Source organism: Garra rufa, chromosome 3, assembly GCF_049309525.1.
Source record: "Garra rufa chromosome 3, GarRuf1.0, whole genome shotgun sequence".
NCBI classification, from domain to species: Eukaryota; Metazoa; Chordata; class Actinopteri; order Cypriniformes; family Cyprinidae; genus Garra; species Garra rufa.
The window spans coordinates 51,193,430-51,208,799 of NC_133363.1; the positions used below are offsets into that span (position 1 = coordinate 51,193,430).

General features: G+C 39.5%; 1 protein-coding gene across 1 annotated transcript in view; it reads right to left on the reverse strand.

Moving 5' to 3' along the window:
- The window catches only part of LOC141331606 (active breakpoint cluster region-related protein), a 21,943-nt gene extending 6,851 nt beyond the window's left edge, over positions 1–15,092 (reverse strand). Inside the window, exons 1-17 of the mRNA XM_073836655.1 lie at positions 14,790–15,092; positions 14,479–14,586; positions 13,478–13,734; positions 7,845–8,023; positions 7,596–7,708; positions 7,242–7,346; positions 6,256–6,513; positions 5,189–5,296; positions 5,052–5,106; positions 4,922–4,974; positions 4,692–4,829; positions 3,894–4,009; positions 1,706–1,862; positions 1,352–1,477; positions 412–487; positions 214–309; positions 37–108 (exon numbers count right to left, since the gene is read on the reverse strand). Of these exons, the coding sequence (XP_073692756.1) occupies positions 37–108; positions 214–309; positions 412–487; positions 1,352–1,477; positions 1,706–1,862; positions 3,894–4,009; positions 4,692–4,829; positions 4,922–4,974; positions 5,052–5,106; positions 5,189–5,296; positions 6,256–6,513; positions 7,242–7,346; positions 7,596–7,708; positions 7,845–8,023; positions 13,478–13,734; positions 14,479–14,586; positions 14,790–15,092 (2,320 nt within the window). The remainder of the gene's footprint in view (positions 1–36; positions 109–213; positions 310–411; positions 488–1,351; positions 1,478–1,705; positions 1,863–3,893; positions 4,010–4,691; positions 4,830–4,921; positions 4,975–5,051; positions 5,107–5,188; positions 5,297–6,255; positions 6,514–7,241; positions 7,347–7,595; positions 7,709–7,844; positions 8,024–13,477; positions 13,735–14,478; positions 14,587–14,789) is intronic.
- Positions 15,093–15,370: the final 278 nt, after the last annotated feature.

Here is a 15,370-nt window from a genome sequence, read left to right on the forward strand (position 1 = left end):
CATTCTTATACAGACAACGTGTTTTTTGTCACTTACTGCTCGGGTTTTGCAGACCACACGCCGACTGAACCATCACATATAAGCTCCCACATATATGTGTACTTTCATCTGTGAAACACACAGTTGAAGAGAGAGTGTTACTTGTGCACAAGTGTGACTGAGAAGATACTGAGATCACTATTTACTGAAAGAAAGACACAGCGTGAGCTTTACTGGACTGAATGCTGTGAAGGGGAGGTTGTTGAGTCATTCTGAGCTTGATACAAGAACCGGTAACAGAAAGCAGGTCTGGAGGAACCGTCTCTATACCTATGAAACACACACATACACATACGCACACAAATGCATGGGGTTATAATGACACAATCAATAATCAGGACAAAACACACAGCTGGATGAAGGTGCACTCACAGTTTCCACTCTGTTTCTCAATGGCTTCTTTCCACTCATTCAGGTCATACAAAGAAAACAGTCGGATAGTGTGACTCTGTGGAAGGAAAAAGCAATTACTGACCAATAACAGGAGAGATGTGTAGGCTTCATGAACTGCAAACATCTTATTTAAATTTCCTACCGTAAATATATCAAAACTTAATTTTTGATTAATAATATCTATCTATCTATCTATCTATCTATCTATCTATCTATCTATCTATCTATCTATCTATCTATCTATCTATCTATCTATCATCAGGCCTATATACCTTTAAATCTCTTAAATACCTTTTTTTTTTCAAAACATTTACACAATACTTTGTCCATGTTTTTAATATTTTTCAAGTTAAAAGTGTGTTATATGATTTAACTTGACTTTATTTGAAATCAATTAATATTTAATTTATTTAATTGACTTCTTAATCATGTTTGCTATCTCATTTAAAATCAGAAATCAACTTTGAATTATTTTAAGTTTCAATTTAAAATGAATTTAAAAGGCATTCTGAATATTCATATTTGATATGAAAGGGCTTCTAATCTAGTCATAATTGCTGTAAGTCTTTTGTTCACAAAATCTTGGTTCCTCTCAAGGCTTCTTCCTCATCTAACTAAACAACTTAGAGAATTTTTTTACTTGCCACTGTCACCTTTACGTTTATTTAAACTAATTTAGGGTATTAAAGCTTATTCTTTTGAGCTCTGTCTGAACTGCTTTGGAACAATATGTATGTATATAGGTATATATATATATATATATATAAAAAAAAATTATATATATATATATATATATATATATATATATATATATATATAAAAACTAAACTATGTATATTAAAAATACTGAATATAGAAACAATGAATGCTTGTTGGATGTGCTCGCGTGTGTTCACGTGTGGCAGTGTTGTGGTTTTACCTTTCCACTGGTGCTATGTAGGTCTAAAGTAAAAGATGGCGTGTTTGTTAGGAGCCAGATCTCACACTCTTCAAGTTTGCGCCTCAAGCGATCAACAGCACGGGAAACTGACACTTTGCCTCCTTTCTGCAAAAAAAAAAAAAAAAAAAAAAAAACACACAGATATGTTATCTGAAAGGGGACTTCCTACTGACATCTGTTGTTTTGTTTTTTTTATAAAACATTTTTCTCTTGAGAACTTTTTTTAACCTCTTGGCTACTGTCAGCAGTACTGCCCCCCCAAAAAAGTGACACACTGATTATTTATTTAGTTTAATGACAAAATCTCACATTCCAAATCTCAAATTGCCTTACCGTGTGTTGCTGAAGTGCTTGTTTGAGCTGGTACATTTTGGCTCTGGTTTTACTGATTTTTACTTGGTATTCTGACGAGGGCAGATGTTCAGCTGCCCAGTGCAGCTTCAGGCCGACCAACGGCAAGTACCAGCAAAACCTGTACTGTGCCTGCCTCCTGTATATGAAAACACACATAAGCCCATACACTTTATACACATTTATTTCATACTAATATGCTAAAAACATTATGAAAGGTACTACTCTATACACTTTAGGTACTATAATGTACTTTTTACCTACTAATATATACCATTTAGGGGTAAATAGGATACAGAGGTGTACAGTACCCCTTCATTTGTTTTTTTTTATGATTTGTTATGTTGCAGCCTTGCTAAACTGCTTTTTTCCAACTTCAATTTATACTCCATACACTATAATGACAAAGCAAAAAACTGATTTGTGACAACTCAGCAAATTTATATAAAAAACCCCCTAAAATAAGTACATTGCATAAGTATTCATACCCTAAACTCAGTACTTACTTCAAGCACCTTTACAGCCTCAAGTCATTTTAGGTATGATACGACATGCTTTGCACATCAGCAGTTGGCATGAGGCTGCTACCAGCACACTTTACTTTTGGGATGATACTCTGCAGGTGATGAAAAGTGCCTGGTTTCCTTCAAACATGATGCTTGGAATTGAGGTTCATCAGACCAGAGAATCTTGTTTAGGCACCTTTAGGTGTTTTTTGTGCAAATTTTTGCAAAAGTGGGTTTTCGTGTGTCACTGAGAACCACACCGCCATAAAGACCGGATAGGTGGAGCGTTGCAGTGATGTTTGTCCTTCTGTAAGTTTCTTCCATCTGCATATATGATCATGGAGCTTAACTAAAGTGACCATCACTATCTTGGTCAGCAGTATAACCCAGCGCCTTCTCCATTAATAGCTCAGTTTGGTCCAAGTTGTTCCAAGCTTCTTGCATAATGAATAATGGCGACTAGATGCTTCTGTGAACCTTCAATGCAGCAGATTTTTTTTCTGAACGTTTCCCCAGATCTGTGCCCTGACACAAGCCTGTTTCCGAGCTCTACAGGCAGTTATTTTGACCTCAGGGCTTGGTTTTTGATATGCATTTTCAGCTGTTAGACCTTTTCTGATAGTTGTGTGCATTTCCAAATCATACTCACTCAAATGAATTTGCCTTAGTTTAACATCTACTGTACCAGTGACATGAATGCTCCTAAGCTAAATTTCAAGTGTCCCAAAATAGGTTATGAATACTTATGCAATGGAATCATTTCAGATTTTTATTTCTAATAAATTTGCAAAGTTGTTGCAAATCAGTTTTGTGCTTTGTCATTATGGTGTATGGAGTGTAGATTGATGTGGAAAAAAGCAATTTAAAGCAGTTTAACATAAGGCTGCAACATAAAACGTGAATGAATACTTTCACAAGGCACTGTATCTTTTAGCTTTTGTAGCTTTGGATACTGCCTCAGTGACAGCTTTGTACCTTTTCTTCTAAAAGTATATAAACTGTATAACAGGGGTCCTCAAAGAGCAGATCTTCAACCAGACATAATGACAATAATAGCACAATTTTATACTTCTACAGTTTAAAATGAGCAGTGTGTCAAAATAACAAAGCTGTTGATGCCACAAGCGCTCAGGGTCATTTATAATAATGATCTTTCGACGCTATATCCCTTCATAATGTTTTTATCTAGAGCCAAATGCTTTTTATTCAAGCCCTTTTTGCTCTGTGAGCATTGCTTCTCACCACTGCTAAAGTGGCACATTAAGAGCTGCAGATCACACGGTTATTTTAACAACCATAGCAGCAACATGGTGAGCAGCAAAATAGACTGATACTTCCGCTAAAACACTGCCAAAAATGAGAATGTGGCAAATATACTTATTTTTATCTGTCATACGACTCAGACCGTTTAAATAAACCATGTGACAGGATGTTGTTGTTTTTTTTTACATTTACAATTAGCATTATTAGATTATTTGGCTCTTGGGATGCAATATCTGATTTGGACTTTATGTTTGGTTTTATTTTGTTTAAAAAAAATTTTTTTACATACTTCTACTGCCCAGATGGAAAGTTATAACTATTCCAGAACTTTAATTAAATACCCCTGATATATAAAGTATGATGTCATATGTTCAAGTATCCTGTGATTGTTGAAGACTCACCCTGCACTTGTCAGTTTGGCACATAGCAGCATGTCTGTGTACAGGAAGAGGTGTCTCAGGTTGTGCCCGTTCTCAAACACATCCACCACAAACCCATCACGCATCAGCTGACGTCTCTGTGAACATGCATGGATGTATACATTATTATGATGAACATTAAATACTAAAGTTTTACCCTTTTAACTGTCACCGTCCCACCTGTGGGAATGCTTGGCATTCTTTTTTACGTTGTCTGTTTTCTCTATCAAATATTTTAGTAATTATTATAAATTATACATCATTTGAAAGCTTGGAAGCCCATCCTGTGAAAACCACTTGGCAATCACACCTCTCATTGCATTACCATGGAAATGCTACTTTAAAATCTTTTGCCGGTCTTCTCCCCCTTAAATAAAAAAAATGTCCTATCAACTTCAAATTTGGAACATAACCTATTTAGACATAAGGCTTTAATTTTATAGCAATTTTAGAGTAAAACCAGTTTTGTAAAATATTTATTTTATATAAAATCTAATAAAATTAGTACAGTAAATTTTCTTTACAGTAAATTTAAACGTTTTGATACTTTGATACTTTTTGATACATATTTTGAAATGAATTTGCATTTGCAATAATTGCAAATTGTCTTCTTTAAAAAGAGTCCAACATTACATCTGTATTCAGAAGCGTTCATGGAATATAACAATTTAAGTTGGGATAGTGCACTTTTACGCCTATGTTTAAAAATTGGGGTTGACAGATAAAGGGTTAACAAAAATCTGCATATGAGGAAACCTATCATATGGGGTGCAGGAGTACCTCTCCTCTGCTGAGCTTGACAGAACGCTTGCATTGCGACCGTTCATTGACCCCAGACAGGAAGCTGCTGGAGAGACGAAGCGCTTCCTGCAGTGTGATGCTGTCAGGGTGATCAGGGGGCGTGTGCTTCCACAGATCCTGAGGAGGACAGAGAAGAATGTTAATAAATCCATAGGCATGAATGAATATTTATAAATAAATGTAAGAAGTGATCTTAAACAGCGTCTCACATGCAACACGAGTGTGGTTTTCATCACTCTGTCTAATGGCTTATACAGGAGGGCTGTGGAGTTGAATGCATGAATTATTGAATGTTAAATTTAGTCAAAACCATACAGGGAAGCAAAAAATGATGTTTACCTTCAAAGGTGTACTTAGTTTTGACATTGTCTGACCCTTTGGAAGACATCATGCTCTAAAGGTAACAAGAGACAAAGATGTTTGTGTGGTTTCCCATAAAAGACAATAAAGATAGCAAAAGAGGAAGAATATAATACCTCTGCAAGTGTCCTGAAACGTTGATCTGACTGCATACACTTCTGCACAATCTCCACTGCATTCTCATAGTTGTCAATGAAGCCTCGATAAACTCCTAACTGGTTGACCTGCAAAATGACATCAAGCTATTATACAATATACAAACAAAATGTGCTATATTGTATTTTTTAAACTGTCTGAGTGTGAAAATGATAGTTGAACTCAACATTGAATTGATGCAACATTGTGCCAATTGCTTCATATTAAGGCGAGACACTGCAGGTGAATAGGGTAAAAAAACAAAAAACTAATATTTATCACCTTATTTACCCAGTTGATTGATTGCATTAATAATTGCAAACATTTTTTTGTATAACAAGTTTTCTAAAATGTTAGTTTTAATATGCAAATGGGGCATTATTTAATGAAATATGCACTAATCTGCATACATTTCTAGTACAAAAATCTAAACACTGGATGAAGTCAGTTTTAAAATTCTTGTTAATTTTTTTTTTTTTTTGGACATATTAGAGTTAAGTGTTTTTACAGAGGGAATTTTGTCACTCCATAATTCATAAAATATTTAAACCCGGCAGTAAACAATATATTTAAAAAAAAAATTTTGGTTAACATAAAATGTTGTATAAAATCAAGCAAATTATATATGAACAAATACCTCTGTAAAACCCTTTAGGATATAGACAGGAATAAAAATTTAAACTTTGTTGTGTGTAAGTGTTACTGAAGTGGAGATTTATGGCTCAATGTAGGAGAAAAAACTCATAGCCTTTAAAAAATATGTATTGTAATTGAAATCTGTTGACGCAAATTGATAAAGTGATATAAAAGAAGCACTTAAAGCTGTCTTTTGGATGTTTTCTTTCCACTAGTCTAAAAAAACATTTTATGAACAAACCAAAAAGTCCAAAATCTCAAATCTTCATGTCAAAATCTCAAAAAACTGTTTTTGCCTGCAGTGTCTCCCCTAAAGAAGGAACAAGCCATTTCATTATCATCACAGCTGTCTGCTGTGTACTGCTAATGATTGTCTGATATGATTGCACATGTTTGCATACAAAAAACTCACAAATTTAAGAAACAGGTCTCCCACAGATAAATGACACTTCTCATGGACAAGCTGCATCACTGGGGCCTCTTCCCTCTCCAGGCCTAGTTGTGACCCCAGATCCGTAGGTTCATCAGGCTGCAGTCTGGCCTGAAGGCTTGTGTAGAAGTCCTTGTGCAGATCTCTGAGCTCAGGGATTTGATAAAACACAGTCTGAACTTGCTCAGTGGACAACACAGGCTGAGAGGTTCCCGCTGCTGCCTTCAAAGCCTTCATGGGCTGCAAAGAAATTATAGTGAGAAAATGGACAAATGTCAAAGCATGAAAGTAAGATTGGGAACTGAGATGAAACTCATGCTGAAAATAGCTGGTGTAACTGAAAAACATTATAGAATGAACACAAAGCATGTTCATGGGTAATTGCCGGACAATATTCCTGTGAGGAAGTTACTGAAAAAAAAAGACACTTTTCATGCACTCTGTACTTCAACATTACGTTGCATGTCATTCTGGACTTTTTGGAAACTCTCTAGTTTAATGAGAACCACTAATAGTCTGACTAGAAAGGGAAGCAATACTTCACTAAGAGAAACAGAAGTTGACCTACAGGAAGTGACATGCGAAGAAGCTTCGATTTTAATATTGTGTACTGGTAGAGAATTTAAAAAAAAGAAGTACGGAAGGATGTTTTGAGTTTGAGAAGAAACTCTAACTAGGTATGTATCGGAAACACTATGTGTGTCAGTGTGTGCAAACCAAACAATAAATTGCAACCAATGCCATTTCACGCTTTGTTTAAATAAACAAAGTAGTTTATATTTAGGCTTAGGTAATATACACTAAGAATAACATTGATCTTTCTCCAATACCTAATGTTTGACCACAGTGGTCTGTAAAATCTAGTCGTGTGATACCATGTTAAGGAAGTGCTTAGGCCAGGAAATGATATTAATAAATGTGTGCTGACAAATGAATGCAGAGAAAGTCCTTTTTAAGAGTTATATTACCGTAAGCAGCGTCTCAAGCTCTGTCAGGTAGATCTGCTCACTGAGCAGAAGAGCTTTTAGAACCACCATTCTCTTCTGAAGCAGGTCATCTGGGCTCTCGGTTGTCTGGAAAAACATACACCATTGTCTTCAAGCCTCAACGGAATTCATGTTACTCAAATAATCCAGCACTGAGAATAAAAGCCAGTCAATGACTGTAAGTAGGTGGTACCATGTAAATCATGTATTCACTAAAATCAATTGTTTAGTGAATTATCAGTTCTACAATGCTGATATACCCCAGCGACAATAACAATCATTCAAATCAGTTTTTGTATGAGGTATTCATTTTCTGTAAACATTCTGCTGTCTTACTGGAGTGGATGGCAAACATGGCTCAGTTTGCAAAGGGCTGTGAGAAACCCACTCTGTCTCCTCAGTGAACACATCCTGTAGTAATTCAGAATCCACAGTCTCATCCTCAGTCACTGTTTAAAAAACACAACACAATATATAGCTACATAAGAGAGTAGCAGATGATCTGTGACAGTTGCAAACTAAGTAAATAACAAAGTTGAAGTAAACAAGCCTGACAAATATTTGAAGGAAATGTGAATTTCTTACCAGGCGAGATGCCATGGGCCTTCAGATATTCCACTGCATCTGTGTAGAGCTCCATCAGCAGCAGCAGCAGTAGAGAGCTGTCCAGAGTCACAACGTGTAGCTCTAGAGTGTCTGTGAAGTGAATCCTCTCGCTTTCACACTGACAGTTGTTTGTGGTTACCAAGCTCACGTTCTTCCTGCTTCTCAGTGCAGTAAGATATAGGCGGAGGAAGTAAGATGTTCATTAAAACAGAAAATAAAGTCACATTTTCAATGACAGTTAAGACAGGAAGAAACAATGTCTGCTTTGAAAAAAAAGCAGAACAATGGTAATCTAATATGCAATCACCCTGGGAAAATAATGAAACTGTTACATATTAATTTTACAGTAATTGAAATATATTATATACAGATATAGTACATATGTCTCATATGCTCATCAAGGTTGCATTTGTTTGAACAATAATACAGTAAAAACAGTTTTCTATTTTAATATGTATACAACATTTAATTTATTACTATGATGACATTTTTAGCAGTCATTAGTCCAGTCTTCAGAGTTACAAGATCCTTCAGAAATCATTTGAATATGCTGATTTGATGCTCAAGAAACATTTTTTTTTTTGACATTTTAAATGTTAAAATTTCTTCTGCTTAATATTTTTGCTAAACATTTTTCAGAATGAATAGGAAGAAAAGAACAGAACAGCAACATGATTTTGTTGTAAACTAAACACACACGCACACGCACACACACACACACACACACACACACACACACACACACACACACACACACATGTTGGGTTTACATGTTTTATGGGGACATTCCATAGGCGTAATGGTTTTTATACTGTACAAACCGTACTTTCTATTGCCCTACACCTACCCTACACCTAAACCTAGCCCTCACAGGAGATTGTGCACACTTTTGCTTCATCAAAAAAACTCATTGTGCATGATTTATAAGCCTGTTTCCTCATGGAGACCTAAGAAATGTCCCCACAAGGTCAAAATCTACTGGTATTCCTATCCTTGTGGGGAAATTATACACACACACACACACACACACACACATACACACACACACACACACACACACACAACGTTTTCAATTTTTTAAAAAAAGAGTGAAAAGAAAAGAGGAAGGTTTACATTTCAGTCTTACTAGCAGGATATGTCCATAAGCTTGTTCCCAAAACGTTTGTGTAATGAGGAGTTCACTCACTGTTTAACACTGCCACCTACTGACCGAGAAATAATGAAAGAATCTCCCTACATACAGTATCTCACAAAAGTGAGTACACCCCTCACATTACAGCAACCATTTTAGTATATCTTCACAAGGCACAATACTATAGAATTGAAACTTGGATATATTTTAGACTAGTCAATGTGCAGATTGTATAGCAGCATATATTTACTGTTCTCTGAAAATAACTCAACATACTGGCTTATTGTCAAAATAGCTGCCAACAAAAGTGAATACACCCTAAGTGAAAACAGCAGTATGTTGTTTAACAATGCAAAGCCACATTGAGCATCATGTTTATGTTTTTGTCTGCTTGACAGTACCATACAAAGTTGTGTATCTTGTATTAAAGCAGTTAAAATGAGGTGCTTTGAGTATAATTCCCTCATACTCAACATGGAATCTCATGGCAAATAACTGGCATCTCTGAGGATTTGAGAATTGGAATTGTTGCTTTTCACAAACATGGTCAAGGCTATTAGAGGTTCAGTAACACCCTGAAACTGAGTTACACTACAGTGGTCAGGGTCATACAGAGGTTTTCCAAGATGGGTTCCATTCGGAACAGGCCTTGCAAGGGTCAATCAATCGAGTTGAGCACTCGTTCTGTGAGTCAGGTGCAGAACCTGGCTTAAAAAAAACAGATGCATGAGTGCTGCCAGCATTGCTTTAAAGGTTGCAGAAGTAGAAGGTCAGCTTGTCAGTGCTCAGACCATACGCTGCACATTGCAACAAGTCGGTTTGCATAGGCGTCATCCCAGAAGGAAGCCTCATCTGAAGCTGGCTCACAAGAAAGCCCACAAACAGTTTGCTGAAGACAACCTGTCCAAGAGCATGAATTACTGGAACCATGTCCTGTGGTCTGATGAGACTATAAGATAAACTTGTTTGGCTCAGATGGTGTCCAGCATGTGTGGCGATGCCCTGGTGAGGAGTACCAAGAAAATTGTGTCTTCTTGCCTACAGTCAAGCATGGTGGTGGTAGCATCATGGTCTGAGGCTGCATGAGTGCTGCTGGCACTGGGGAGCTGCAGTTCATTGAGGGAAACATGGATTCCATTATGTTAAGCAGAACATAATGCCTTCCCTTCAGAAACTAGGCCAAACAGCAGTTTTCCAACATGATAACAATCCCAAACACACCATGAAGATGACAACTGCCTTGCTTAGGAAGCTGAAGCTGAAGGTGATGGGGTGGCCAAGTATGTCTCCAGACCTGAACCCTATTAGCACCTGTGGGGCATCCTCAAGCGTAAGGTGGAGATGGAGAAGCAACATGTGTATAACATCCATTGGACAAGTTCACTTAGGGTATACTCAGTTTTGTTGCCAGCTTTTTTGGAAATAAATAATGGCTGTATGTTGAGTTATTTTCAGGGGACAATAAATCTGTACTGCTGTCCATTGCATACTCTAAAATATATCCAAGTTTCATTTCTATAGTATTGTCCCTTGAGAAGATACTAAAATGGCTGCTGAAATGTGAGGGGTGTACTCACTTTTGTGACATACTGTATATCTTCCCATATCTTCCACTGTAACTAATCAGTTAATCGGAAACCAGTATGTATTGAATGCTCACGCGTCTCATCAAGAAACAACCGATATTGTAAACAATGTTTACTAAAAGCTGACCGTTTGCTTCTACGCCAGGCCTTCAACTCCTCTCAACCGAGATTCTCTAGAATCTACACACCACAAACCTTCTGTGCACAACTGTAACAAGAAAATCCTTGGTTGGTTTTGTTGCAACAGCTTCCTCTCAGCACACGTAGCTGCATTTTCCTGTACAAATCCAGGAGGGGGCGCTGACGTCCCACTCTTGAAACTCCCATCATCAGTCGTCACTATAAATGCAGTTATGCCCTAAAATTTAAGATTTTGGTGCAAAAACTGCCCCTGTATGTGTTTTGGTTGGTTTGTTGCAACAGCTTCCTCTCAGCACACGTAGCTGCATTTTCCTGTACAAATCCAGGAGGGGGCGCTGACGTCCCACTCTTGAAACTCCCATCATCAGTCGTCGAAATGGGAAAAAATATCGTCAGTAATAAATAAATATAGTAACATTTCAAAGATGATAAGCCATGGACAACAAAACCAGTCATAAGAGTTTTAACCAGTAATCTTTTTTATTGAATTGATTAATACATCATCTGAAAGCTAAATAAATAAGCTTTCCATTGATATGTTTTTTTTTTTAGGATATAGGACAAAATTTGTCCGAGATACAACTACAAACCTGGTTTGAAAACCTGAATTCTGAATTCTAAGTGTGCAAAAATTTTAAATACTGAGAAAATCGCCTTTAAAGTTGTCCAAATGAGGTTCTTAACAATGCATATTAATAATCAAATATTTAATTCTGATATATTTACAGAAGGAAATTTTCCAAAATATCTTAATGGAATATAATCTTGATGGAATATGATCTATTTAATATCCTAATGATTTTTGGCATAAAAGAAAAATCGATCATTTTGGCTCATACTATGTATTTTTGGCTATTGCTACAAATATCACATATTAAACATTTTGAACTGTAGTTTTGGTCACATGACTTCATTGCGTTTATCTCGTCATGCTGCATATTTAATTCAGCCAGTGACCAGCTACCAGTTTGAAAGTTTAGTTGAATACTGTGTCTGGGTCCAAGCCACTATTTTTGTTTTAGTTGAGAATACTATTTTTTAGCACTATTATAAAGGGCTTATAGTGTCCTGTGTGGCCGCTGAGATTTTAGTGGCTATACTACAGCATACAGTGAATATTAGAACCATGTCTTGGAGTCTCTACTAATGATTTAATGGAAAACATGCAGTGTTGGGGGCCTCAAGGAATGTAGTTGGGAACCACTTACACAGCTTTTTGACACAGGAATGGTAATGCTTGACGTTAAACCTAACAGGCAGTTAAACTGTAAGACTGAAACTACAAGGCCAATGAATTGAGGAAGTGAAACATCTTAAGTACCTATTTCAATTCACAGTTTCACAGTTATATGTTTCTTTAGCTTTTTTTTGGCTACCCTGGTGAAAAAAAACAGCTAAAACCAGCCTAGGCTGGTTGGCTGGTTTTAGCTGGTCAACCAGCCTGGTTTTAGCTGGTCATAGCTGGAAGGCAGGCTGGTTTTAGAGGGGTTTTGTCCACTTTTCCAGCCTGGCCAGGCTGGTCAGGCTGGTCTTAGCTGGTCAGGCTGGGAAACCACCAGCTAAAACCAGCCTGACCAGCCTGGGAGACCAGCTAAAACCAGCCACTTCCAGCTTAAACCAGCTAAGACCAGCCAACCAGCCTAGTATATTAAAAAACCTATGATCACAATGTTAAAATAAACAAAAATCACACCTTTCAGAGGAAAAGATTTGTCATTTAAGTAGTTGTTACTGTTCCCTTAAACTTTTCTGATGAGGTCTGTGCGTATTTGCAGCGTTTCTGTATTTGGTTGTGTTATGTGCAACTGATGAAGATGTTTTCTTATTTGCAGCTGTTTTTTTCTGCATGTGTTTTTATCATTTGCATTGCTGCCACCGTAAATATGCACACTAAAAAATGTTGGGTTAAAAATAACCCAACGAGTAACCCAACTATTGTCACAGCATACAAGGAGGCAGAGACGGAGGTAAGTATAAAAGGTAAAATGTAAGTTTATTGACAGGTTGGTAAGTATATTGAAGCAGGTATTGAAGAGAGTATTCTTATCTGAAAAGTTCCAGAGTTCGTGTAAGTAAATCCAACAGGAGAAACAGGTCAACATAGAGTCCAAGATAGTCCTAGGGAGAGTGCGATCGCAGGGATGTGATCTGTCGATCAGACAACGAGGAATAAACCAGACCGGGTATATATAGGGGAGTGGTGATTGGAATCAGGTGTGAAATTAGTAGTCAGGTGACTGTGACCGGGTGTGTGTCTTCAGGGGGCGTGGCTGGTGGATCTGGCTGTGGTAGAACTCTGACATTACCCCCTCCTCCAGGGGCGGCTCCCGACGCCCCTCTCCGACGTCGAGGGCGACCTCGACCACGAGGGGCAGGACACTCTGGGTGGCTCTGATGGAAGTCTGTTAGAAGTTGAGGATCGAGGATATCGTCTCTGGCCACCCAGGATCTTTCCTCAGGTCCATACCCCTCCCAGTCGACAAGGTATTCCAGACGACTTCCCCGACGTCGGGAATCCAGGATCTCTCTTACGGTGTAGATTGAGGGTTGATCCAGGATCTCGGGAGGAGGGGTCTCAGCTCCAGCTCCAGGGTCATGTGACAGAGGGAAAGTATGGTTTAAGGAGTGAAACATGGAATGTAGGATGAATTCTGTACCTGGGTGGGAGCTGGAGCTGATATGTCACTTCATTGATCTGCCTCAGGACCTCGAATGGACCGATGTAGCGGGGACTCAGCTTCCGACAAGGTAACCTCAGCCGGATGTCTCTAGTGGATAACCACACCTTGTCTCCAGGTTGGTATGATGGAGTGGGTCTTCTACGAGCATCGGCGAATTCCTTGTGGCGTCTGATGGCTCGTTGGAGGTGGCGGTGAGCTGAGTCCCACACTCTCTCGCTCTCTCGGAACCAGTAGTCAACAGCTGGAACATTTGTGGGCTCTTCCGTCCAGGGGAACAGCGGAGGCTGAAAACCGAGTATGCACTGGAAGGGGGTCAGTCCGGTGGTATCCTGACATAGGGAGTTCTGTGCATACTCAGCCCACGGGAGGAACCTGCTCCAGCTGTGTTGGTCTGCAGAACAGTATGACCGGAGGTAACGTCCAAGCTCTTGGATCTTTCTCTCAGTCTGGCCGTTGGTCTGCGGGTGGTATCCTGAGGAGAGATTAACAGAAACACCAAGTGACTTGAAAAATGACTTCCAGACGTGTGAAATGAATTGTGGACCCCGGTCCGACACAATCTCCTCGGGGAGACCAAAGTGACGGAATACGTGCTGGAAGAGTAATTCGGCGGTGTTCATAGCCGTGGGTAGGCCTGCCAAAGGGATGAACTTGCAGGACTTGGAGAATCGATCCACTACTACCAGCACGCAGGTGTTACCTTCTGAGTTAGGGAGGTCCGTCACAAAATCTACCCCGATGTGGGACCAGGGTCTCTGCGGGATGGGGAGTGGCACCAGCTTTCCTGTGGGCAGATGACGAGGAGTGTTAGAGGTGGCACAGACTGAGCAGCTTTGGACGTACCTGATGACATCCCGGTTCATACTGGACCACCAGTAGCGAGATTGGATGAGCGAGAGGGTCCGTCTGCTACCTGGGTGTCCAGAGCCCGGAGATTGATGAACTGCGTCCAGAAGGTGTTGACGTTGGGAGCTGGGTACATAGATCTTACCTTCTGGACATTCCGGCGGAGCAGGCTCTTGGAGAGTGGCTTCTTGGATCCAGGTGTCAATATCCCACTGGATGGGGCTAACAATGAGGTTGGTGGGGATTATGTTCTCTGATTCGATAGCTGCATCGTGGGAGAATTGTCTGGATAAAGCATCGGCAGGTATGTTCCTGGATCCGGGTCGGTAGGTAATCTTGAATTAGAGCAGAGACACAGAGATCTTGTTCAGCAGTATGAAGTGTTACCGGTATAAGAGTCAGATGAGCAGTTTCAGTGTCTGATTGAATAGTACTCACCACCGGACGTGGGGGTCTGACGGGACAGGTTCGTAGAAGATGACCAGCTTTCCCACAGTATAGGCAGAGTTTGTCCTTGATTCGGCGTTGGCGTTCTGACCATGACAGTCGTGTGGAGTGAAATTGGCATAGGTTCTGGTACTGGAGAGCAAGCTGCCACCATAGCGGGCTGAGGAACGGTTTCAGATGGCTGGCAGGCGGCTAGACGCTGAGATACCCGTGTCGCTCGTTGAAGAAAGGTTTCCAACCCGATGTTATCATCATAAATGGCCATAGCAGCACGGATGTCTGGGTGGAGACCGTGACGATAGGCACCCAGCAGAGATGTCTCATTCCAGCCGCTAGCCGCCGCCAGCGTTCGGAACTGAAGAGTGTATTCGTGGATGGAAGAAGGGCCGTACATCTGTAGTTGTACTGAAAACCTCAGAGAAATGACATGTAAATTGCTCAAAGGACTGAATTATGGGAGTTTTAGCTTGCCATATTGATTTCGCCCATTGCAGGGCTTTTCCGGTGAGTAAAGAAATGAGAAACGCTACCTTAGATTCGTCCGTCGGGAATTGCTGTGGTTGCATCTTGATAAATAGTTGGACCTGAAGCAGGAAACCGCTACACTCAGCCGCTTCTCCCGAAAACATGTTTGGTAAAGCCATGGGACTTCCTGAGGCAGATGGCGGTGCG